The 22,919-nt window shown below is 40.1% G+C and overlaps 2 protein-coding genes and 1 long non-coding RNA gene across 4 annotated transcripts; 2 read left to right on the forward strand and 1 right to left on the reverse strand.

Annotated features, from left to right (window-relative positions):
- Window positions 1–147: 147 nt before the first annotated feature.
- On the forward strand, window positions 148–12,341 carry LOC114621423. The gene is made up of 3 exons (XR_003711418.1): window positions 148–200; window positions 10,552–10,654; window positions 12,123–12,341. It is a non-coding gene; the product is annotated as an uncharacterized LOC114621423 (long non-coding RNA).
- On the reverse strand, window positions 3,778–14,061 carry Brix1 (biogenesis of ribosomes BRX1). Its single transcript, XM_028767690.1, has 10 exons — window positions 13,887–14,061; window positions 11,694–11,805; window positions 10,120–10,163; window positions 8,575–8,645; window positions 8,233–8,282; window positions 8,051–8,124; window positions 7,666–7,716; window positions 7,419–7,520; window positions 5,724–5,852; window positions 3,778–5,537 (listed from the first exon to the last, which is right to left on the reverse strand). Exons 1-10 carry the CDS (start codon window positions 14,043–14,045, stop codon window positions 5,268–5,270), a joined length of 1,062 nt encoding a protein of 353 aa, XP_028623523.1. The 5' UTR covers window positions 14,046–14,061; the 3' UTR covers window positions 3,778–5,267.
- A 112-nt stretch (window positions 14,062–14,173) lies between these two features.
- Window positions 14,174–21,972, forward strand: Rad1 (RAD1 checkpoint DNA exonuclease). Of its 2 annotated transcripts, none has more exons than XM_028767636.1 (6): window positions 14,174–14,441; window positions 14,632–14,891; window positions 16,234–16,342; window positions 18,515–18,773; window positions 21,217–21,315; window positions 21,621–21,972. In XM_028767636.1, the coding sequence occupies exons 2-6, from the start codon at window positions 14,694–14,696 to the stop codon at window positions 21,796–21,798; spliced, it is 843 nt and encodes a 280-aa protein (XP_028623469.1). In that variant the 5' UTR covers window positions 14,174–14,441; window positions 14,632–14,693; the 3' UTR covers window positions 21,799–21,972. The 2 variants fall into 2 exon arrangements, with proteins under 2 accessions (XP_028623469.1, XP_028623468.1); XM_028767635.1 differs by having other exon boundaries at window positions 14,174–14,400.
- The last annotated feature ends 947 nt before the right edge of the window (window positions 21,973–22,919 follow it).

The raw sequence follows: 22,919 nt of genomic DNA on the forward strand, positions 1-22,919 counted from the left end.
GCGGCACGCGGGCGCCCGGAGGGGGCGGTGCCGACAGCTCCGCATGGGCGGGGGCTGGGCTGGGTTCCGGGGGAGCCGCGCGCCGCGGAGGCGGGGCCTGGGCAGAGGAGGGTGGGCGGGGGAGCCACGCCGGGAGTCATTGTGAGGAGCACAGTAGGCTGTTTGAGTGGCACTACTAGCCGGCCTGAACGGAGGGCAAGGTAGGCTTGGTGTGGGAAGTAGTCTGGGAAGTACCTTCCCGGCGGGTGTTCGGAATAGTTCTCCACAGATGAGGCAACTCGAGCTTCAAGGCGTCATGCGCTTAGTTTCAGCCAGAAGTTCTTGATGGAAACAACCGGGGTTTACTATCTTTTCAATTCTCTTCAGCTACCACGTCCTAGGATCTCTTTAATGTTTTTTCTCATCTTGACTGATATGCATGATAAAGAACAGCAAAGAAAATGGTTGCTTAAATCAGTTTTTAAAACATTTTAAGGTGGCATACCCAAAGCCAGGCTGAGTGCCCGGTATGAAGAACACAGCTTTGATCCTAGTCCCCACCCAGGACGCAGAGACCTGTTTATTCCGGAGTTCCAAACCACACCTTCAACTATCTGTGAATTCAAGGCCTGCTTGTTCCACATAATGAGTTAAAAATCATGATCATGTCTGTTTTCCAAGTGCTGGGCTTACTGGCCTCCACCACCAGACTAGGTTCTTTTACACATACATTAAGCAGAAAATGTCCACCTCGTAACAAGTACTCTTCCTAAGAATGAGTCATAAAGAAACATCAGCTAATCAGTGTCGTGAAACGACACCCAGCCTTGCTAAGACAAGACCTCAAAAAACAAACAAGATGTTTGTAGAACATTTCCTCCCTGGAGAACTTTCCTTGATTGTAGAGAGGGCAACACATTTTTTTTTTCCTCCTTCCATGTATGCTTTTGTTTGCAAACTCTGGAAGACTAGTAGTCAGGAAGCCTAACTAGTAGTTCATGCCTGTGATTGCCAGCAATTGGGAGACCAAAGCGGAATGATTGTCATGAGTTCAAAACCAACCTTCTGATTTAAAATAATAATAACAACAATAATAATAAAGATATCCTTTTTTTACAAACCCCCCAAAAACTGTTCCTCTACATGGAGATATTTAATAAAAGTTAAAATATTTATACGACCTAAGAGAAACCTGAGTACTGAATGAAAAATAGATAGATAGATAGATAGATAGATAGATAGATAGATAGATGGACGTGACTGCTCCTAGGTTTGGTGGAAGAAAAAGTTAATTGTGGATAAAAAGGGAGAGCATAGCCAGAGCATCTGGGAGAGGCCAGAGTGAACCTGATCCTGAGCCACAGGAGAGGAAGGGAGGGGAGAGGAGAAAGACCAGAAGGCAGGTAACTGAAATGGCTGGGTTATACAGGGAAGAGCCTCAGGGGGAAAGTGTAGCCCCTGGGCTGGAGAGTTCATAATCTGGACAAAGGGCAGATTATGAATGGAACAGGGACTGAGGGATGCCGGGAGAACCTGGAGGCCAAGTCTGCTTTTGATATATTAAATAAGCTCCTCTGTCTTCTGTCCCAGTGTTTGAGACGGAACCAGTTTAACAAGTACCATGCATATCTCTTGAATCCTAACTTTCTGTGTGCTATTAGCTTTATTGCCTTGAGAATGCAGTCATGGGCCGGGTAGTAGTGGCACACACCTTTAATCCCAGCACTTGGGAGGCAGAGGCAGAGGCAGATGGATTTCTGAGTTTAAGGCTAGCCTAGTCTACTGAGTGAGTTCCAGGACAGCCAGGGCTATACAGAGAAACCCTGTCTCAAAAAAACAGAGAGAGAGAGGGGTGGGGGAAGGGAGGGAGGGAGGGAGGGAGGGAGGGAGGGAGGGAGGGAGAGAATGCAGTCATGGGATAGTATTTAGCCAACTGGTTTGGGGGGATTGGAGTAGTTACATTAGTTACTCTAAACTACATACATGAGAGATCTGCACATTTATTCCAGTCTACTGGATGTCAAAATGGTATCCTAAAGCCTATGAAAACACATTAATAACTTTAAGATGGAATGTTTACACCATGTAGCTGTGGGTTCCATTTAATAATATATGGCTGAAAAAGACATGCATTGCTAGCATCTTTTGTACAGGATTGGAGCAACCCAACAGATAAGGGTGATTGTCCCTTCCTTAATATCCTGCCCCCAACACAATCGCAAAACCCACCTGAGCCTCAGCATTTTCTCTGTATATTAGATGTCACTATTAAACACTTGCCTGGTTTTTGCAATCATTTGTTAAGGTGGTAATGGATAGGGCTGGAAGAGTTTTCAGTTCTCAGGATACCTAGGATCTCCCTTCTCCTGAGAATCAATTAGGGGTGGGGAATGTGGGATGAATATGTTTTTTCCCCTTCAGCCATATGTGGTTGTTTGTAAACTCTGCAAACTGCTTTACTGCTTTGGGGTGAAAGTCATTTATTTTGTCCCATAACAATGGATTGAAATATAGATTTAAACTGGATGTTATTTCAGTCATCTTTGGTTGGCTGGTTTTGAGACTATGTAGTCCAAACTGGTCTGGAACTTGCAGGCCTATAGTTGCAGCCGCTCAAGAACTAGGTAGGATTACAGGCATGAGTCACTGGATTCTGTTTATGATTTTATATAAGCTGTGAGTGAAAGGGATGCAATTTGGGGAATAAAAACCTCCACAAATTTACTGTTAATTTTAAATTATGACTGGAAAAAGTAAGAGGGAAAAATACAAGAGGAAAATTGTGAAATTAGAGTCTACCAAAATCTCACAATACAGACATCTAAAAAATGAAGTTCATGTCTTTCAAAACTTACTTTTTATAATTAATATGTAATAATATAATCTGTTCATAACATATATTCTCTAATGAACCCTTCCTGATGTTTAACACCCTAGTCTCATTTTCATTCAAGGCTTTACGCAACTGACTAAATAACCAATGGCCATTTATTCTTCTGTATTTAACCACCTATGGCCATGAGAAACTAGCCAGATAAGTACTTCAGGTGAATCTCTGATCTGAATCACTTGCATAATTTAAATGACTTCATGTAGTTTTACTTAAACTATTTCAAGAAAAGTAGCACAATGAACCAGTGCTCTTAACCGTGAGCCATCTCTCCAGCCCCTACACACAGGTTTTAAATCACTTTGTGCTGGTTTTTGTCAACTTGACAAACTATATAGGGTCACTTGGGAAGATGGAACAATTGAGTATGTGTTTCAGACTGGCCTGTGGCCACATCTTTAGGGTATTTTGATTGCTAACTGATGTAGGAGGAGGGACAAGGCCCCCTATAGGCAGTACCATCCTTAGGCAGGTGATTGGTAGGAAAAGCAGCTGAGCAAATCAGGAGCAAGCTACTAATCTGTGTTCTACTGGATCTTTGCTTCAGTTCCTGCCTCTAGATTCCAGCTTTAGCCACTGCCTTTATTTCCCTCAGTGGTGAGCCTGGAAGTGTAATTTCCTCCCAAGTCACATTGGGTAAGGAAGTTGATCACATCAACAGAAAACAAATGAGGACAAAATAAACTAGAAATTTTATCTAGAACCAGTAACTACATAAAACTAGAAATAAGTGAGACAACCCTACCACAGGAAGACAAGATTAGTCTAATCCCACTCCCACAAAATCCTAACCTCCCCTCAAAAATATTATTTTGCAACCAGTATTCTCATAGGCAAGAGCACAAGAATATGATTGTCCTAATGTCTGGTAAGGTACAACTTTGGATCTTACAAAAATATCAGAAAGCTTTATTGCTAAAAACCTTTGACCAAAGTTTTATTTAATAAGTGTTATACAGAGATTTCTGTACAGAAATATTTACCATAGGCACCATACTAGAAACACAAAAACTCAAATTTATCTTTGAATGGGTAAAGTATATGTCTAGTTAGTAAAAACATGCTGCAGTAGTGGAAAAATACACAATGTTCAGTGAAAAGGTGTGGCAAAATTTAACATACATATATAATACACGTACATGTATATAAAACATCTGTGTTCGTGCATCTCACCAGCCAGCCAGCCAGCCCCGTCATCACTTCATCAGGGTGCTGCTTTCCCTGTTGTTACTCCGCTCTAGAATCCGAAGTTGTCCAAGATAAACATAAATGCTTACAAAAAGGTAGGAGTTGTTTTTCAAAACCAAAGAATTAAATGCACTGGTGGTAGAGTGACTGAAATGATCAGATGTCAAAATAACTGTTATTCTCCTGAGGTCATTGTTGTCTCCAAGGCTTACTGCCTCAGTCTAACCGAGGTCTAGTCCTTGAAGCTTCTAGTCTCTGTACAATCTAATCTAGGCCTAGAATGCTTTCAGCCTCAAGATACTGAATAAGCTCACCCTTTCTAGTTCTTTCTGATCTCTTGCAAGCTGATTCAACTCAGGTATTCTGGCTAAAACTCCTTTCCAAGCTGATACAATCAAACTTCTTTCTTGGCCTCTTTTTGCTGTGCTTGGCCATAACTCTGGCTATCTGTTCTAATATTCTGGCTCATTCTTTCTCCAACATGTCTCTGTGCAACTGTCCAGTAAAACTGCCTTCTCTGCTGCTCTTTGAGCTTTTCTCCTGAGATGGACATACCCTATTCTCTTCAATCTTTTACTGATTTATCACTGTCTGCCACTTAATCATCTATCAATTTCAAACATTGGTGTTCGTTCTACAAACTAATTTTACCTTGTTTGGGATTAATGGCGTGTACTAAGGGCATGTCTGTATTCCAGCCAGAGGGATTAAAGGTGTGTCCTAAGGCTGAGCCAACTAGAAACAGTTTTTTTTTCAGTAAACACCACAATTTGGGGGTTCAGTGTTATCAAATATTCTGTATCAGAAGTCGACTTCCCAAGGCTTCATGAATTAGTGACCTGACCTCAGCAGAGAAAGCTCAGTGAAATGACCTCCACCTTGCCATCCAGTCTCTAACATCTTTGTAAGTAATTACAGACCCAATTAGTCTGTTTGAATTTCAGCTTAACTAAACCAAATTCTAAGCAATGGGGCAAGCCAACTGTTAAGTGTGCTAAAGATTCTATACTAAGTGAGGCTCTGAAAAGAATAAAGTTGCTGGGGAGTTCTGAAGATGCTTTATTTAGAAAAAGATCAACACTGACTTAAAGATTTTAATTTTTTAAAATGGCAACCTAATTAGACATAGCTAGTTCGGTATACTAAAAGTATTTACACATGGAATACAAAATAAATACACAGTAACTAAAAGAGATAGTTATCCACTGATTCATTTTGCACTCCCTCTGCTCATCTTCTGTTGCAATTTCCGATGCCTTTTGTAAATCCTTCTCTTCCTTGCTTTCAGATCTACTTTTGGCTCCGGTTTCACCCACTGTATTTCTATTGGTTTCTCCTCTGCTGGTGTAACAAACACATCTGCAGTGGGATCATGTGGAAGAATAGTCTTTGGTTCTTTCTTTCTCAATTTCTGGACATCTTTGACTTGCTGTCTCTCTCTGTACTTTGCAGCTGTGATGGACCTTATGACACGCCGATGCTGGACACAACAAAGAGTAGATGCTTTTGAATTAAGGCATTCATGTATGTATCTTCACCAAAATAATTTTTAAAAAGCAATTTGCAGATTACATGTGCAGAAAAACAAACTCAGTCATAGGAGTGGTAGAGCAGTGACTACAGTATCACAGACTGAAACAAAACAGAACCAAAACCCCTGGCTTACCATGTTTGGAGACTGGTAATGAGGATTTTCATATAAGGTTGGTCCTCCAAAGCTTCCCTGAAAAATCTTTATGAGATTTAAGACAAAACGGGGTCCTATTTCCACTAGAGCAGCATCTTCTTCTATAATCTTCAACAAAAAAGAAACATTCCTGTGGTTTGGGTATATTGCCAAAAGGTAAACCAGCCACAACTTCACTACGAGTATGACACTACAAGTGTGTTCTAAGAATTGGTAAGACAAGTATGGCACACTTTGAATCTCAGCACTGAGGCAAAGCAGGTGGATTTATGCCTTGTCTACATAATGAGTTCCTGGCCACTCCGAGCTATATAAAGGGACCCTGTCTCAAATAATACAAAACAAAGCACAAAATCAGAATTGATCATCTTCAAAGTAAGATAGTAAGAACCTGGAAAGTGGTAAATCATGATACTTCCTAAAATCTGTTACTAGCTCAAGGAAGTTATACAATAACCATGATTTTCTTTCTTGGTGTTCTTGTGTGCATGGGTTTACATGCTTACTGGTGCATGTGTGCATGTGTGAAGGCTAGACAGCAACTACAGGTGTTGTTCTTCAGGAGCTGCCCACATGTCGCTTTGTTTATATCCATTTATATTGTATATGGGTGTGTGTGTGCTTTGGCACACATATGCAGAAGCCAGAGGACACCTTGCAGGAGTCAGTTCTCTCCTTCTACCTACCACGTGTGTCCTAGGAACCAAACTCAGGTTGCCAGGCTCCATTTACCACCTGAGCCATCTCACACCCCACTCTGCTTTGTGAGATGGCCTCTCACTGGTAGCTGGAACTTGCAGATTAAACTTCGTTGGCCAGCCAATAAGCCACACACATCTACCTGTCTCTACCTCTCCAGATCTAGGATTAAAACCACGTGCACTTATGCCTCGGGTACTCATGCTCACACACAAGTACTTTACCCCTCAATGATTTTTTTAAACTGTGAAATCTGAATTTGTTTCCTATCTTAAGTCTAACAAACACTAACATTTTTTCATCTGTCTGTTAAGACAGGGTCTCTCTACATAGCCCTGGCTGTTCTGGAACTCACCTGTCTCTGCCTCCCCACTTACTGACATTCTCAATAGATCTACTCTTCTAAGTCTAAGTCAGGAGATTCAACAGAGACTAAGAAATCTTCTATAAAATATGCAGACAGGAGCCCATGTCCATCACCTGCAGCTGGATGAAATCTTGTCCTTGCTGTTCTCCACTTTTCTGTACATTCTGACAAATCCCTGCTGAGAGATTTCTAGAAGCCTCACTTTCCCTGAGTCTCATGACTCACCTAAAAGTTGTTACTATAGCAATTATGTTTTCCTAAGCCTTAACAGCCGCCTGCCCTCTACCTGTTCTAGTCTAACCTTTCAGGAAGAGAAACAATGAACTGTCCTTTACAGGACGCAGGAGAGGCTGGGACCATCAGCACAACGGCCTCGTCTATGTTCTCTCTGTAAATGAGACTAGCAGCTTGTGACAAATGTCGTGTACCACATCAGCTGACAACCAGAGAACGAAGCAAGGAGAGATCACTTCAGGCATGTGGCAGCAAGCGTTTGCCACAAATATCTGAAGGAGAAGTGGAGCTACTTAAAAGAATATACATTTGCACTGTCAGCAGTGCTACATATCCCAAAATATTGAAAACATGAAAAATAAAGTAAAGCCAACCTGGAAGTTCCGAAACCATATCCTGTTATCCAGAATAGTGAACGTAAACACGTGGTCCACAAAGGGCTGACTCTTGGGATGGTACCGTGGTGTACTAAAAATCTTGTTAAAAAAAAAAAAAAAAGTCTGTTAGTTTTACATTCTAAGACACAGCATGTGCTTTGATGTCTAAGTTAATAAGCATGTTCAAAGGAAGACATCTGTCTATTATATATTCCTAAAACTACTTTCTAAGAAAGATATTTACCTGAATTAAGATTTCTTTTAACAAAGCATAATGTGGCGAGTCATCAAAAGCCTATAAATAAAAATATGAACACATTAAAATCAAGAGTATCTTCTTTAAAACTTCTTTTTTGTTTTTTGTTTTATTTATTTATTTTATTTATGAGTACACTGTCGCTGTCTTCAGACACACCAGAATAGGGCATCCAATCTCATTACGGATGGTTGTGAGCCACCATGTGGTTGCTGGGATTTGAACTCAGGACCTTTGGAAGAGCAGTCAGTGCTCTTAACCGCTGAGCCATCTCTCCAGCCCCAAAATTTCTTTTTATTAGCTAAATATATATAAAGAAAATCAACCATTTAGAATAAGAAAATTAAGACCACACACTAAATGAGAAACTTACAGGGTCAAAAGATAAAAGGGGCCGAGAACCTTTCAAACAATTTCCAGTCATCTTTAGTTCAGCCAGGGTATGAACTAAAAAAAAAAAAAGAAAAAAATTGTAATGAAAAAGTTAAAAATTTTGACACAATTATCCCTAAATATTTCTAAAATGTTCACTAAGAAATTTTAAGACAAACTTACTATTTTGAACCAGGAACTTGGCAGATGGCCCATGAGGTGAATTTGAAAGCCTGAAATATATGAAAGAAGCTTTTCAACAGATCAGAATGTACCATGCAGTGACTGTCATTCATACCAGCAGATTATAAAACAGCATGCCTATAGTATACGACAGGACGTCTATAGGATAAGATACAAATATCTATAATGTAAGACAGCCCATGTCTACAATATTCATGTTAAATGTTCTTTAGGGGCTTCAAATACTGCACAATCAAATGAGGACACTCTATTCCTCCTTTTACATAAAAATTACATCCTGCTATAAAAGATTTACTTAATTCTATCAATATATTCTCTTACCACATATAGAGATCCTGTTTTTTCTTAGCTTCAAAGTAGATGCATTTGTTGCAATTTTTCATTTCACAGACCTAAAAAAAAAAAAAAGCAATGATAATATAACAAAAACTAAAGTAGTAAGTAACCAGATGCCTTTAAAAACAACCTGTGTATATTTATTCACAGAATTTTATTTCCTCTGTGGCATTCTACTCAAGGTAAACTTGATGTTCTATCCCTCTTTGGAAGAAGGATCCACTCAAATCTCTTTTGTCTATGGTATTATATATTTTCTTTTTTACTGACCAAGTACCATGCAGCCTAAGCTGCCCTTATCCTGATAAACTGCCACCTCCTGCGTGTTGCATTACAGGCTCACTAGACTAACATTTTAGAGTAACTGGTGTTCTTCTGTTACTGAAGATCTCTTCTGACGATAGTCTCATGCACAAATTATAATGACTGAAAATAACACTAGAAAATATGCAAAACTAGAACTGTATCAGGAAATACAGCTCTAAGAAAACCAAAGAGGGCATCTGATTACATTACAGATAAGTTGTGAGCCACCATGTGGTTGCTGGGAATTGAACTCAGGACCTCTGGAAGAACAGCCAATTCTCTTCACCGCTGAGCCATCTCTTCAGTCCTAATATCCTTTATTTCAATCAGCAGCTTATTGGGTTTTCAATTGTATAACATTTAAATTTTTATTACACAGGCATTTATTCATTAATCAAGGGATTGGTAAGAAGCAAAAGTAAACAAAACCGACTTCAAAGTGATCTGATCAACATTTTAAAGATTTTTTTGTTTTATTTTGTTTGTCTCTGTGTGTCACTGGCTATCCTGAAACTTGCTCTATGTCCCAGGCTGGCCTCAAACTCAAGAGATTTGCCTGCTTCTGCCTTCTGAGTGCTGAGATTAAAGGCAAGCAACACCATGCCCAGCAAGGTGGTACAGATTTTAAAATTATCCTTAAGAAATACAAAAGCATCCTAAGAATAAACTCCCATGTTATAGTAAACAAAGTACTCAAGATGTGCTGCCTCCCTCACTGGAGCTCCCTGACAAAGAGGGAACTGTTCTAGTTCTGGTCAACACTGTTGCCACAGCTTGTACAATAATGCCATGTTACAACATCTGTGCCAAAGTACCAAACAGAAACCTTTTAGTAGCCAAAGAATTACCTTAGAACTGCTTAGAAAATTTTGTTTTGAAGCGTAAGCTTAGTATCTTCAATAGTACTTTGAAATTTTAACTATTATTAACTTGTAATACACAGAGAACAAATTTTCCCTGCACATCTAATGAGAGTACTTTTTTACAACATGGGTTTTCTATAAATAGCTAACATTTTTGAAATTGTTTTATATATTTTGGTTGAAAATCCTTGAGTACCTACTGTAAGTTTCACGTAATACTAGATATCACAGAAGAAAAATAACTGACAAATTAGTGAAATTAATAAAATTGGAATTATTCACAAAGCGATTTTTACAAGTCACTAACTTGTTAAGTCATTTTTAGAGTTGATAAAATATTTGTAACTCATTTTAAAATTACCTCATTTATCACAAATAATTTATCTTTACGATCCATTTTAGTATCTATAAAAAAAAGAGAGAAAGCAAGTAAATAATAGATTTCAAGACTGCCTGACTTTGATTACATTTGCTATCTAGATAATTTTTTAAAAACTGATCAAAGCTAAAAACACTCAAGCTCTTCATAAACTAGTCAAGGGCAGATAGTACGGTGCATGCTTGCCACTGTTGGAGACTGGAACCCGGGCAGGCGAGGCACCAGCCAGGCAGGCGAGCATTCCACCACTGAGCTACAGCCAATCCCTCTTTACTTTTACTTTCAGGCTGGTCTCACTAATTTGCTCAGGCAGGCCTTGAACTTTCAACCTTCCAACTTCCAAGTAGTTGGAATTACAGGCCTGTGCCATCTGGCCTGGCTCAAAACTAAAACTCTTTTTTTTTTTTTTTAAAGATTGGCTCTCGTGTAGTTTAGTTTGGCCTCAAAGTGCCTATGAAGATTCAGGATGACCGTCAGTTCCTGATCCTCCTGCCATCATCTCCCATTGATATTACAGGTAAGCATCACTATCCTGAGCTCCTGAAATGAAAATGAGACCAACTATGCAGTCCTAGCTGCCCTAAAATTATGAAGACCAAGCTGGCCTTGAACTCAAGAGATCAGCCTCCCAAATGCTGGTGCTTAAAGGTATGTGCCACCACACCTGACCAAAACTTAAATTCTAACTTATGAAAATATTATTTTGAATCAAAAGACAATTTTAAAATTGGTTTTGGATAACCATAGAAATGAAATCATCAATGAAACATTTCAGTTAGTGTCAGGGATTGAGGACAGTACAGGCAAATTTGGCTTGAGAAAGACTAGCCACAGGCAGCAGTGACAGATGTCTCAAATCAAGAGCAAACATTTTTCACTAGCCTCTAAGACAGAACACTGTTAAGCCATGGGTGGTGGCACACACTTTTAGTCCCAATGCTGGGCTGAAGTAAGCATATCTTTATGAGTGACCCTGTCTCAAAAAAATAAATAAGAAAAAAGTTTTTAAATGTTCAGAAAGAAATACATGCTACTCCTTCCTTCCTTAATATCCCTTAATATGGAAGGTATTGTAATGTAAGTGTACTTTCTATATTAAGATGGGTATTTTTAAAAGTAAAGAACATGTGGACTTTTGTCAATAATTTATTATAAAATTTATAAATTTCTTTTAAAATATGTTACTTGAAAGAGTGAACTTTTGAAGTGTGTGTGTGTTTTCATCAGTCCAGAGGTCCCCCTGGGGTGTTTTTCTTCAGGTGCTGTTTGCCTTGTTTTTTTGAGACAGGGTCCCTACACTGGCAGAGAGGTTGCCGACTTGGCAAGACTAGCTTGCCATCAAGCCCCAGGTATTCATCTGCCTCCGCCTACTCAGAGATGGAGTTAAAATCCTGTGCCACCACACCCAGATCCTCTACTTCACTGACTAAGCTGTACCCACAACTTGTGTACTCTGGTTCTTTATCTGACAAAGCCAAGCAAACAAGTAAATATGGAAATATATAAGCTAGGCAGGTTTATACATAGAAACAGTTTACAGCACGCTATTGAAGTACCTGCTTTAGAATGAGGCATCAACATTCTCAAGTCCTGCATTAAGTGTCTGGTTCTGAAATTTATTCCTCTGGAAGAAAAGATGAGGACCCGCTCCTTATTTTTCCATTTGCCCTAAAAAAAAAAAAAAAAAAAGAAAACACTAGATCTTAACATTTGAGCTGAACTTACTTGGTGTGTTTCTGACAGTTCTTCAAGTTTGCAGTATCAGGCATCACTGGCATACCTCTGTAGCCCCAGCTAGTGAGGCTGAAGCAGGAGGAACACTTGAACCAGGAATTTAAGGCTATCCTGGGAACATAGCCAACTGTCTAAAACAGAGAAACATTAAAACAAAACAAACCACCTTTCAACTGCCCCCTCACTATCTTTTCAACTACCTCATTTCTTAGCACCCTTCCATTTTTAACTTTTTATTCTCTCCATTACAGACCCTATGTTCACTCCCAGTTTTAACTATGTACAAAAGGTAAGAAGTCTCTTTAGCTGTAACAATCCATGTGTCAGAGTAAAGCTTCCAACTCAACTGTGTAACACTTTCCTTTTTCTTCTCTCTGGTCCTTACTTCTTTCTGCTACTTAATTTCAGTTCCTCATGCTCTGAAGATCCCATTTGCCTCGAGTTTCTTACATAGACATCATAAGCAGTACTAACCACTATCTCTTTATAACAATTTGTAAAGCTTACAAGTGTTCTTAAATCCCTATAACTGATTATCAGCTGCAAAGCTCTTGACTCTCTGGCTTTCCCAGACAGAATCACTGCTGACAGCTAACTAGCACTAATTTAATCTTGGTTCCAAACTTCAAAATGGCATATACCCTCTACGGTTGGACTCTAAAATACATTTACACTGCTTACAACTCCACTGCCCAACATTGGCCCTGTACATTCTCAGCTAACCAGCTGCGTTTTTAGATTTTTCTCCAGCCTCCTGCCTCTCCCCCCCCCCACCATGGAATGCCTTTGGTGAATTCTTTTTTGATTCTCTCTCTCTCTCAATATCATAATTGAAACTTTTCTTTGAAATCCAGCTAAAAGACTTCCTGTTTCCTTATCACCCTATAAAAGTAGTAATTGTCTCATTAATCCCAATTAACGTATCATAGTGTGATTCAGATTACAGATCCCAACATATTTCTGTCCAGTTCCTAAAAGACGGAGAGTACTAACTTTTTATTGAAAACTGGTGAGTCTTACTTTCCTTTCAGATACGAGTACAGAATTTAACTGTAAATTAAAACTGGGGTACAATTTCCATTGGCCTTTCACATTTCCTTTTCACTCAGTACTAGAGTAGTACACTAAGCACATGGGACAGACACATCTGAGGCAAGATTTCCTCCATAAATATACCTTCCTTAGGGAGTTTTCATGTGATTGAAACTAATGCTAACAAGAACCTGCTTGCCTTTAGAATAAACACGCAGTTTTCTATGAAGCCTTCTTTCCTTCTAAACTCCTTTTTTTTGTTTGTTTGTTTTGTTTTTCGAGACAGGGTTTCTCTGTGTATCCCTGGCTGTCCTGGAACTCACTCTGTAGACCAGGCTGACCTCGAACTCAGAAACCCGCCTCCCGAGTGCTGGGATTAAAGGCGTGCACCACCACTGCCCGGCAACTCCAACATTTTCGGAGGAAATCTTGTTCATCATCTCCATGATGCCAAGGCCAGGAAAGCTCATCCTGGTCTAAGTGCGTCGAACTGTTAAACATAGTAAAACTAGTGGTCTAGGTTTATTACTACTAATAGTAATAGTATCCCTTGAATTAAAGATCCAACCAAAAAAGTTAGAGTCACAGGACGGTAACTTTAAAGGCTTGGCAAACAAACTTCGGTAATCTGGTGTAATACGGACCAAAATGGAAGGAATTTTATAGATACACCAAAAAGACTTTGAGGGGGGGAAAAAGGGAAAAAGCATTACCCTGGGAGGTAGGGGAAGGGCACAGTAACCGGAAGACAGAATACTAGATAAATACCCATTAAATCAACTCCCTGTTAGCTGACTAAGGGTCTACGAACTGCTGTCTCCAGGAATAAGGTCATCTGCACGAAATTTAGACATAAACATTGTTCAGTCCAGTCAAGGGAACCCTATGCTAATGATCCAGTCAAGTTTTGACTGGAGCCAGACTTCGGTAGCCCAAAGGTGGGTCAAGAAGCCGACTTCAATTCCGGGAGTCGGGCTTCTTACCTTGCAAACGGGACCTGGAATACGATCTCTGTTTTCTTCCTCTGCCTCTTTTGCCACATCGGCCTGCTTAGCTGGCTGCCCGGCATCTTTCCGGCTCCTTTTTGGCTTCTTCGCTTGAACTTCCAGACTCCCACGCCGCTTTCTCTTGGTCGCCGCCATCTTGCCTCGCCGCGTTTGCGGCCGTCCGCACTTCCGGTTCTGCCGCTCGCTCCTCCTTCCGACCTCTATGGTAGCTCACGCTAGGCTCTGAGTTATCCTCCAGCCCTGAGGCGCTTTCTTCCGAAAGGAAGACTCTCTAGGCAGCCGGCGGCTCGGTGGTGACGGTGGCCTAGGTGGCTGCGGGTCTGAACGGTGGCGGGAGCTGTTGGCCAGGCGTGCTAGCTTCTGGACTCTCGGGTGTTCTTCTTGGGGCTAGGCTGGAAAGGGCTTTGAGGGGTCGGACGTCACCTCAAAGGCAGGGGCCTGGCGCCCGGGGCTCCCCTGTCCGACAAGCCCCTGTGCGACGAGCGAGCTGGTGAGCTGGGTGGCGCAATCGCGCGTTTTGTGGCTGGCCAGGTTGGTGGCGCTCAGAAGTGCTAAACAGCCGCGCCAATTAGAACTACCCTGTGAACTGCATTTCCCTCCTGTATAAGACAAGGATACGCTAGTTTTGAGACATGGAGATAGAATGTTCCCGATTTCAGCTCGGGTTGAGGTCGCCAGTCCTGTCAGCACTGATAGCGAGGTTTGTTGTTCCGTGTCTCAGGTTTTCAGAGACCTTCCGGAAGAGGAGCATCCTCTCTGAGCCGACCGAACAGTGGACCATCCATGCCTCTCCTAACCCAATACAATGAGGATGAGTACGAACAGTACTGCTTAGTGGCCAGCCTTGACAACGTTAGGAATCTCTCCACTGTCTTGAAAGCTATTCATTTCAAAGACCACGCCACGTGTTTTGCTACTAAAAACGGAATCAAGGTTACAGTGGAGAATGCAAAGTGTGTGCAGGCAAATGCCTTTATTCAGGTATGAGGGAAAAGAGATATTTTTAAGCATTTTCTAATTAATTTGGAAGGGCTTAATTGACAAAGCTCTAGTTAGAGAACAAAATGTTTTATTTTTTTTCTTTCCTGCTAACAAATACTTTCCCCATCTTTTGTCTCACACAGATAATGATTACTAGATAGCCTATTAATGAGACACTCTTCTTATCGTTTACCTCTTTTAATTTTCACAAATATGAACACTTTATCTTTCCTGTTTGACATAGTGGCATCAGATTTAATTTTCAGTAGTCTTACAACTGATTGAGTTAGGGTAAGAACCCAGAATATTTACTCTTTACATTATAATTGCTGTAGTGCACGTTTTAGTTTTTCCTCTTATTGGCTGTAATAGCATTTTTTTTTCCACTGAGACAGAGTCTAACATATGACCCTGGCTACCTGGAACTTGCTTTGTAGACTAGATTGGCTTCAAGTTCTTGGAGATCCACCTGCTTCTGCCTTGAATTGAAGTACTGGGCTGAAAGCCCTGCACCGTCACCCACAGCTCTAATCTATTCTTACAAAGTAGTGTTTGTATGGGTCAGGTCAGATCTCAACATTCAATAACTGTTTTTGAACACTTGAGAATAATATGACCCCAAAATTATGGAGAAATAAATAAAACATGGTTTCTGTCTTCAAATGAAATTGGAAACTATTATCATGGATGCATTATTAAACTGTCCAATTCTGAAGTGACTTTAGCTTTAACGGATAGGCACAAGGACGGAGTTAGGGTAAGCTCATTTAGATCCCATAGTGAAGATGAAGAACCCTTCTGGGGTGGGGGGGTGTCTTTGGATGGTTTTGTTTGTTTGTTTTTAATTTTATGCATGTGAGGTGCTTTGCCTGCATGAATGTCTGCAAAAAGCATATGCCTGGTTCCTGCCAAGTCCAGCAGAGGGTGTTGGATCCCCTGAAAGTAGTTACAGAAGGTTTTGAGTCACCATGTGGGTGCTGGAAATCAAACCTGTGTCTTCTGGAAGGGTAGCAAATGTTAACTGATGAGCCATCTCCACTCCCCCCTCCTTTAATTTAAAAAAAAAAAAATCGAGCAACATGTTCTATCCCATACCCCCTCAGGAGCTCCTAAATGAGGCCTAACTTAGTGAAACACCTTTAATGATTAAACCATTGAGTACTATTCAAGTGGGTAAAGGTTCAAAAATTAGCATGACTTAGTTGGGAATGAGAAATCTTCTCATGGAGTTGGCAGAGTATTGTTACTTTTTAAGAATAAAGTGAAATGTAGACTCTTACATGTGAATTTTCATTCTTGAATATAACTCAGCTTTCGTGTTCTCATGTTTGCTTTTTCATAGGCTGATGTGTTTCAAGAATTTATCATTCAGCAAGAGTCTGTTACTTTTCGAATTCACTTAACTATCCTTCTAGACTGTTTATCTATTTTTGGATCAAGTCCTACACCAGGTAAACGATAAATTACTACTACTATTACTATTGTTATTGTGGCATAAAAGTATTTATTATGGTTAAAAAACAGAAAATACAGGAAGATTTCTAAAATATAAGCTTTTTTATTTTTTATCTTTTTTTTTTTTTAGACAGTCTTATGTATCCCAGAGTAGCCCTGAGCTCCCTGTATAGCCGAGGATGACCTTGAATTTATCTTCCTGCCCCTGCCACAAGTGATGGGATTATAGAAGTAGTTAACCACCTATAGTTTTATGTGGTAGTGAGGATTGAAACCAGCATCTAATACATGTTAGCCAAGCAGTCTACTACAGCTGAGCTACGGCCCCAAGCCACCCAATATTTTGTTAGAAAACTGATTGCTCCGGGTAGGACTACTGAGGCGCCACCTCTAATGGAGAAGCTTTTGGTAGCAGACGGCTGCTAGGGAAGGGAAAATTCGTTTCTTTGGAACAGGTTGAAGAGTCCCAGGGAGGAAAGTATTAGGCCCTAATAATTAGGGGGTGGATTTGTATACATGAATTAAATTTTCAAAGAATAAAGGGAAGCTAATTTCCAATTCATTTTCCTCCCAGTGGTTATAACCATAGAATATAAATTGTCAAACTGCCAGTTGAACATTTGTTTATAGTTCTTTACATATTTGTGAAGGTATTTTTTCATCTTAAGTCATTTTAATATGCAAGGTAAATCATTATCTTCCTTGTTGCTGTGAAAAAAAAAATGGCTGACAAAGCAATTTTCGGGCTTATTTTGGCTCACGCTTGGAGTGTGTAGTCCATATGCCAAGGAAGGGCCTGGAAGGGGAGCAAGAGCATGAGGCAGCGGGTCATATTATGTCCATAGGCAGGAAGCAGAGATAGCTTAGGTAGCTTTCTTTTTATTCAGTCTAAGACAGAAGCTCTTAAAATGCTGCTACCTACATTTAGGGTGGGGCTCCTACCACCTCATCCTGATCAGCAAACTCACTCCCTCCTCACAGGCATGCCTAGGGGCTTGTTTCCTAGGTGATGCTAGAGCCTGTCAAGTTGACTGTATTAGTCATCACACAAGGCTCCAAGATTCTAAGTTAAAAATCAAAAGACTTGAAAGTCATAAAATACCTTGTGAAATATGTTTTAATTACGTATTTATTCTAACTTAGAATTAACATCTACTTATAGGCAGAGAGAAGCCAGTTTTGCTGACTCCCAGTTGGCTATTGATTAGGAAGTTCAGTTGCCCTGTTTATAAGACTATAAGAATCCCAGAAGAATCCAAGAATTATTTTAGTTCATAGAGAAGTAATTCAAGGCAGAAGTAATTCACTGGCAGGTCCATAATTAAGTTTTGGTTTTTGTCTACAGGGTCTTGAGTGTAGCTCCCGTTGACCTTAAACTTGAGATATTCCTGTCTTAACTTCTGAGTGTTGGGATTACAGTAGTATACTCTGTCATACCATGTACCCTAGATGTCCTGGAACTTGCTGTGACCCTCTTGCCTGTGCCTTCATACTAGGATTGTAAGTGTGAGGTATGATCAGTAGCTGGGTCTGAGTATGCACTTTGAGCAGATGAGATAGCTTAGTGGGTAAAGTACTTACCCAGGAAGCCTGACAAAGCCTGAGTTTGATTCCCAGGTCCTATAGTAGAAAGAGAGGACCAAAAGCTTTTCTATGACATCCATGGGCACAAATGGCATGTATGCATTCACACTCAGAACCATCATACACATAATATAGTAAATACATGTCTTTAAGTATGCATTTGCTAATGCAGTGTTCCCCAGCTTGTTTTTTCCTGAGAACTTGATTTCCCATATCCTTTCCTGGCTCTCTAACCGGTAGGAAGGAGCCAAGCTATTTTATATTCCTCCTCTGTAGGGATTTAAGGTGTTAAATTATTTCACCAGTGGCTACTCTCTATTGCTATCAATTTGATTTAAAATAGTACTGTATCTCCATAGGAGACATTGTATATAAGAAGTGGGAAAATCCTTTCAGTGAGTTAGATTTTGTTCTGATTTCCAGTTTCCTTGGTGTTATTGGAATCAAGTGTCTTTAAGAAGAGACATACATGCTAGATAGAAGCTTGGCAGATAAATTACTTTTGAGGCAATATGTGTGTCATTTGGAGGGAAAGCTAACCCAGAGCCATAGAGCTAAGCCCCATATGACTTATTTCATTGTAGGGACTTTAACTGCACTTCGGATGTGTTACCAAGGTTATGGTCACCCACTGATGCTGTTTCTAGAAGAAGGAGGAGTGGTGACAGTCTGTAAAATTACCACTCAGGAGCCTGAGGAGACGCTGGATTTTGATTTCTGCAGTACCAATGTTATGAATAAAATTATCCTGCAGTCAGAGGGGCTCCGGGAAGCCTTCTCTGAGTTGGACATGACAGGTGATGTCCTACAGATCACCGTGTCTCCTGACAAGCCCTATTTCAGGTACGGCAGTGCCATTACCCTTAATGTGCTCTGGCGTGATCCAAGTCTTCATGCAACATTTGCTTGAGTTACAGGATTGTTTTTTTAACCTATCCTAGAGTTTTCAGAAGCATTTGATTATTCTATAATTTTACAACTCCAAGATAGGAAACTTAAGACATATGAAGAGTAACCCACAAAGCATTTTATAATCTTGATAGATTCTTGTAAACACAAACCAGTAGTATTTTAATTGCTGTCTGTGATGTAGATGACGTTACATTGTGAGGAAAATTGGATTTCAACATTAAACATCATGTTTGTATATTTTTTACTTAGTAGCTATTGATAATCTAAGGTTTGTATCCATCTTAAGACTGGTGAGGAAAAAATGTAAATCAGCAGAGAAAGAACAAAATTGCAAGCCATTAAGAATGAGGATAATACTCATACTTGGGAAACAGTTCTTGAGAACTTGAAGTATTGGACAAGGTAGACTTCATTGGATCAGGCATTTTTCAGCAAAAATACAGTGTCAAAACTGTTCTGATATGATATTTTGTCCCAGAAAAATTTCTGAGGGTTTTTTTTTTCAGAACTAGAATAATTTTATAGAACTTAAAATTTTTGAAGATGTTCAGAGAATGTAAGTTGTGGATTTTTGTTTTGTTTTGTTTTTGACTTAGGAACAATCATAGGAAACTTTTGCTTGTGAGTAGTCAGATAAGACTTAAACTCAAAATGAAAAGCATTGACACCCCCAATTAATCCTTTAAAACAAGTATCAGGATCTTCTTCCAAATCAGCTCCCTGAAGAAGTACCTAGAAGGGTCCTGTATTCCATTTCCAGAATGGGAAACAATGTGATGTGTGGAAGTGGTTGTGAATTGGTTTTCTGGATATGTTAGGATTTAAAGTACGTATGGCACTGCTGAGGTGGTTAGATATGTGGACGCGGTGCTGAGGAAATCAGCCTAGACTAGAAGTGGAGATCTGAGGACAGTCATCCCTGCATGAGAGCAGAGCATAAGGAACTCAGAAGTTATACTAGAGAAAAGAGTATGGACTGACTGGGAACATAGACCCAGAGCTTCGGGAAGGTCTTCCAGGACTGATCACTGTGTTTGTCAGCATGCTTCTCCCATAGCAAATGCTTAGAGACTAAACTCAGAATTGTATGCATTTGCTGACAGTACAAAGTTGGAAAGACCATTAAACTTCTAAGATCAGTCTAGCACAGAGAAATGCTGTAATAGTAAAACATAATTTAAAGGCACACATTGCATGCGAATGGTTCAGCTATATAAGCTAGGAATGGGACCCTTACAATTGATTTCAATCAAGGTCTTCCATTATGCACAGTTCTCTGAAATGTAATTATAGATTTAAAGATAAGGAAAGTTACCTGTCATTATACAACTATACAGAGTAAATACTGTGTACTCTGCTGTGACAATTTCTTCAAAGCTGTTCCTAGGCTGGAGAAATGTGTCAGGCAGTTAAGAGCATGCTCCTTTAGAGGACCCAAGGTTGATTCTCAGCACCATGTCAGCTCACAACTGCCTAGAACTCCAACTCCAAAGTCGTGTTCTAGAGCACCTGGATGCTAATACATAGACAGACAGACAGACGGATAAACAGATACACACACAGGAATAGGAATAAAGGTAAAAAGTAAAAATGTTAAGCTTACTAGATACTCTTTGCTCCTACAGCATCCTATGGAAAACTTCATTATAATGCTTGATAAGGTGTCTGTTAACTGTGTGGTGCTACCAGCTTGAACCTGTTACATGGAGACAATATTGTGTGTGGTCTATGTGTATGTAGTGCATTTACATGAATGTATGGGTACATGTGGCCTTATGTGCACATATGAGGCCAGAGAGGATATGAGGAGTTTCCTCTATTGCCTTCTACTTTATTGCCTTGAATCACGAGCTCCCCATTTTGACTAAGCAGCGAGCTACTGGGTTATGAGGACCTGCTAGTCTCCATCCTTGAGTGGTAGGGTTCCAGGCATGCATGGTCATACCTGGCCTTTTATGTGAGATGTAGGGTTTGAACTCAGGTCCTGAGGTTTGCAGTGCAAATGCGTTTACCTGCTGAACTATAACCCCTATAACTAGGACTTTAATATATCATTTCTTTTTTTGTTGTTGTTTTGTTTTGGTTTTGTTTTGTTTTGGCTTTTTTGGGTTTTTTTGTTTTGTTTTGGTTTGGTTTGGTTTGGTTTTTTCGAGACAAGGTTTCTCTGTGTAGCCCTGGCTGTCCTGGAACTCACTCTGTAGACCAGGATGGCCTCGAACTCAGAAATCCGACAGCCTCTGCCTCCCAAGTGCTGGGATTAAAGGCGTGCGCCACCATTACCCGGCTCTAATATATCATTGCTTAAGGTAGCGTGGATTCTAATACTGCTTATTATTGAACCTATGGATAATGAGTTACTTACTGTCAACTCTAGGTTGTCTACTTTTGGAAACGCAGGAAACTCCCATCTTGACTATCCCAAAGACTCTGACTTGGTGGAAGCGTTTCAGTGCAACAAGACTCAGGTCAACAGGTCAGTTCCTAATGTGAAGGCTACATTGTTGATAAAGATGAAGTTAAGTACCAGATTTCTATATAAAAATGAAACAGGTAATTTTTACTCTGTTAAAAAATGCATCACATTTTTTAAAAAGTAGATGATTGAGTGCTAGATTTACTTGGGGCTATTGGGTTGTAATTGCAGGTGGATAAAGCAAGAAGTCTAGCGCCTTTGTTAAGTGTTTGCTACTCAGTAGTTCCTGGCTAACTTTTGTCCTTTATTTGGTGTTAATGCATTTAATTGATCCAAATAACAGCTTTTCATTTACTCTCCTACAGATACAAACTCTCTTTACTGAAGCCCTCTACAAAGGCATTAGCTTTGTCATGTAAAGTGTCTATTAGGACAGATAATCGAGGATTCCTCTCATTACAGTACATGATTAGAAATGAAGATGGACAAGTATGTTTTGTGGAATATTACTGCTGCCCTGATGAAGAAGTCCCCGAGTCCTGAATAGTTCACTGTGAATGTTTGTGTCTGTATAGTTGGTGTTCTCACTCTGACTGTGTAATCTTGATGATCTCACATTAGATTGTATATGGAGAGGCATGGAGAAGATAGGAGCAAGGTCCCATTCTGTAAATAGTTTCTATTTTGTCAATAAATTTTTCATATAGCCATAAATTATCTGGCTTATTGTACTGTCCTGTGACTATTGTTCTTTTTGTCTTTTTTAAACCTGAGTTCATTTTATACGTATGTGTGGTTTTGCCTACCTTGGATGTATATGCACCACATCTATACCTGGTGCCTGCAGAGTTCAGAGGGCATTTGATGCCCTAGAACTATACTTACAGATAGTTAAAAGCCACCATGTGGGTTCAGGGAACCAACCCTAGTCCTCTGCAGTGACGACTGAGCCACATCTCCAGCCTTCTCCTCTCCCCATGACTGTCTTCCCAACTTCCAGGAATCAGCGAATCAAGACGAATAAATTGTGGTTTTGCCACTTAAGCAGACTTTTTCCCTCTTTTTTTCAAGACAGGGTTTCTCTGAGTAATAGCCCTGGCTGTCTTGGACGAGATTTGTAGACCAGGCAAGCATCAGACTCAGAGATCCCCTGCTTCTGGTGCGCTGGAATTAAAGACATGCACCACCATGCCCAGCCTAACATAGACTATCTTGTGAATCTATACAAAGTTGGATGGAGCCATAGCTGACATGTTCTTTTCTTTATATATTAGTATAAATTCCAGATACTAGATCTTAAAGCTGAGTGGCTCACCATTACACCAATGTCAGAATCGTTTAGAGATTTGGTGGTGGCGACAGCAATGTTTATTTTATCAAGTTTCCTCCAGAAAATTCTGATGTTTGCCAAAGTGTGAAACAAACAGTTGAATGCCCGTTTAAGAGAATATTCTTGATTTTGTAACATTCACCTGCAGTGCTTTGTTTTCCTCCCTTTGGTTTTCTAAGAAAGGATTTCTTTGTGGAGCCCTGGCTGTCCTGGAACTCAGTAGACCAGGCTGGCCTCGAACTCAAGAGATCTGCCTGTCTCTGCCTCCCAAGTCCTAGGATTAAAGGTATGCACTACCCCCTGGCTCACCTGCATTGCTTTTGTAGATAACTTC

This window comes from Grammomys surdaster, unplaced genomic scaffold (assembly GCF_004785775.1).
Source record: "Grammomys surdaster isolate TR1022 unplaced genomic scaffold, NIH_TR_1.0 174, whole genome shotgun sequence".
In the NCBI taxonomy this organism is placed as follows: Eukaryota; Metazoa; Chordata; class Mammalia; order Rodentia; family Muridae; genus Grammomys; species Grammomys surdaster.

Excerpts from the sequence above, each read along its gene's own strand:
- Brix1 (XM_028767690.1), bottom strand. The coding sequence starts at position 14,045 with ATGGCGGCGACCAAGAGAAAGCGGCGTGGGAGTCTGGAAGTTCAAGCG. Across the intron at positions 8,646-10,119 it reads AATTATTTGTGATAAATGAG|GTCTGTGAAATGAAAAATTG; the intron begins GTAATTTTAAAA and ends TTTTTTTTTTAG. Across the intron at positions 8,283-8,574 it reads AAACAGGATCTCTATATGTG|GCTTTCAAATTCACCTCATG; the intron begins GTAAGAGAATAT and ends CATATATTTCAG.
- Rad1 (XM_028767636.1), top strand. The coding sequence starts at position 14,694 with ATGCCTCTCCTAACCCAATACAATGAGGATGAGTACGAACAGTACTGC. Across the intron at positions 14,892-16,233 it reads AGGCAAATGCCTTTATTCAG|GCTGATGTGTTTCAAGAATT; the intron begins GTATGAGGGAAA and ends GCTTTTTCATAG. Across the intron at positions 16,343-18,514 it reads TGGATCAAGTCCTACACCAG|GGACTTTAACTGCACTTCGG; the intron begins GTAAACGATAAA and ends ATTTCATTGTAG.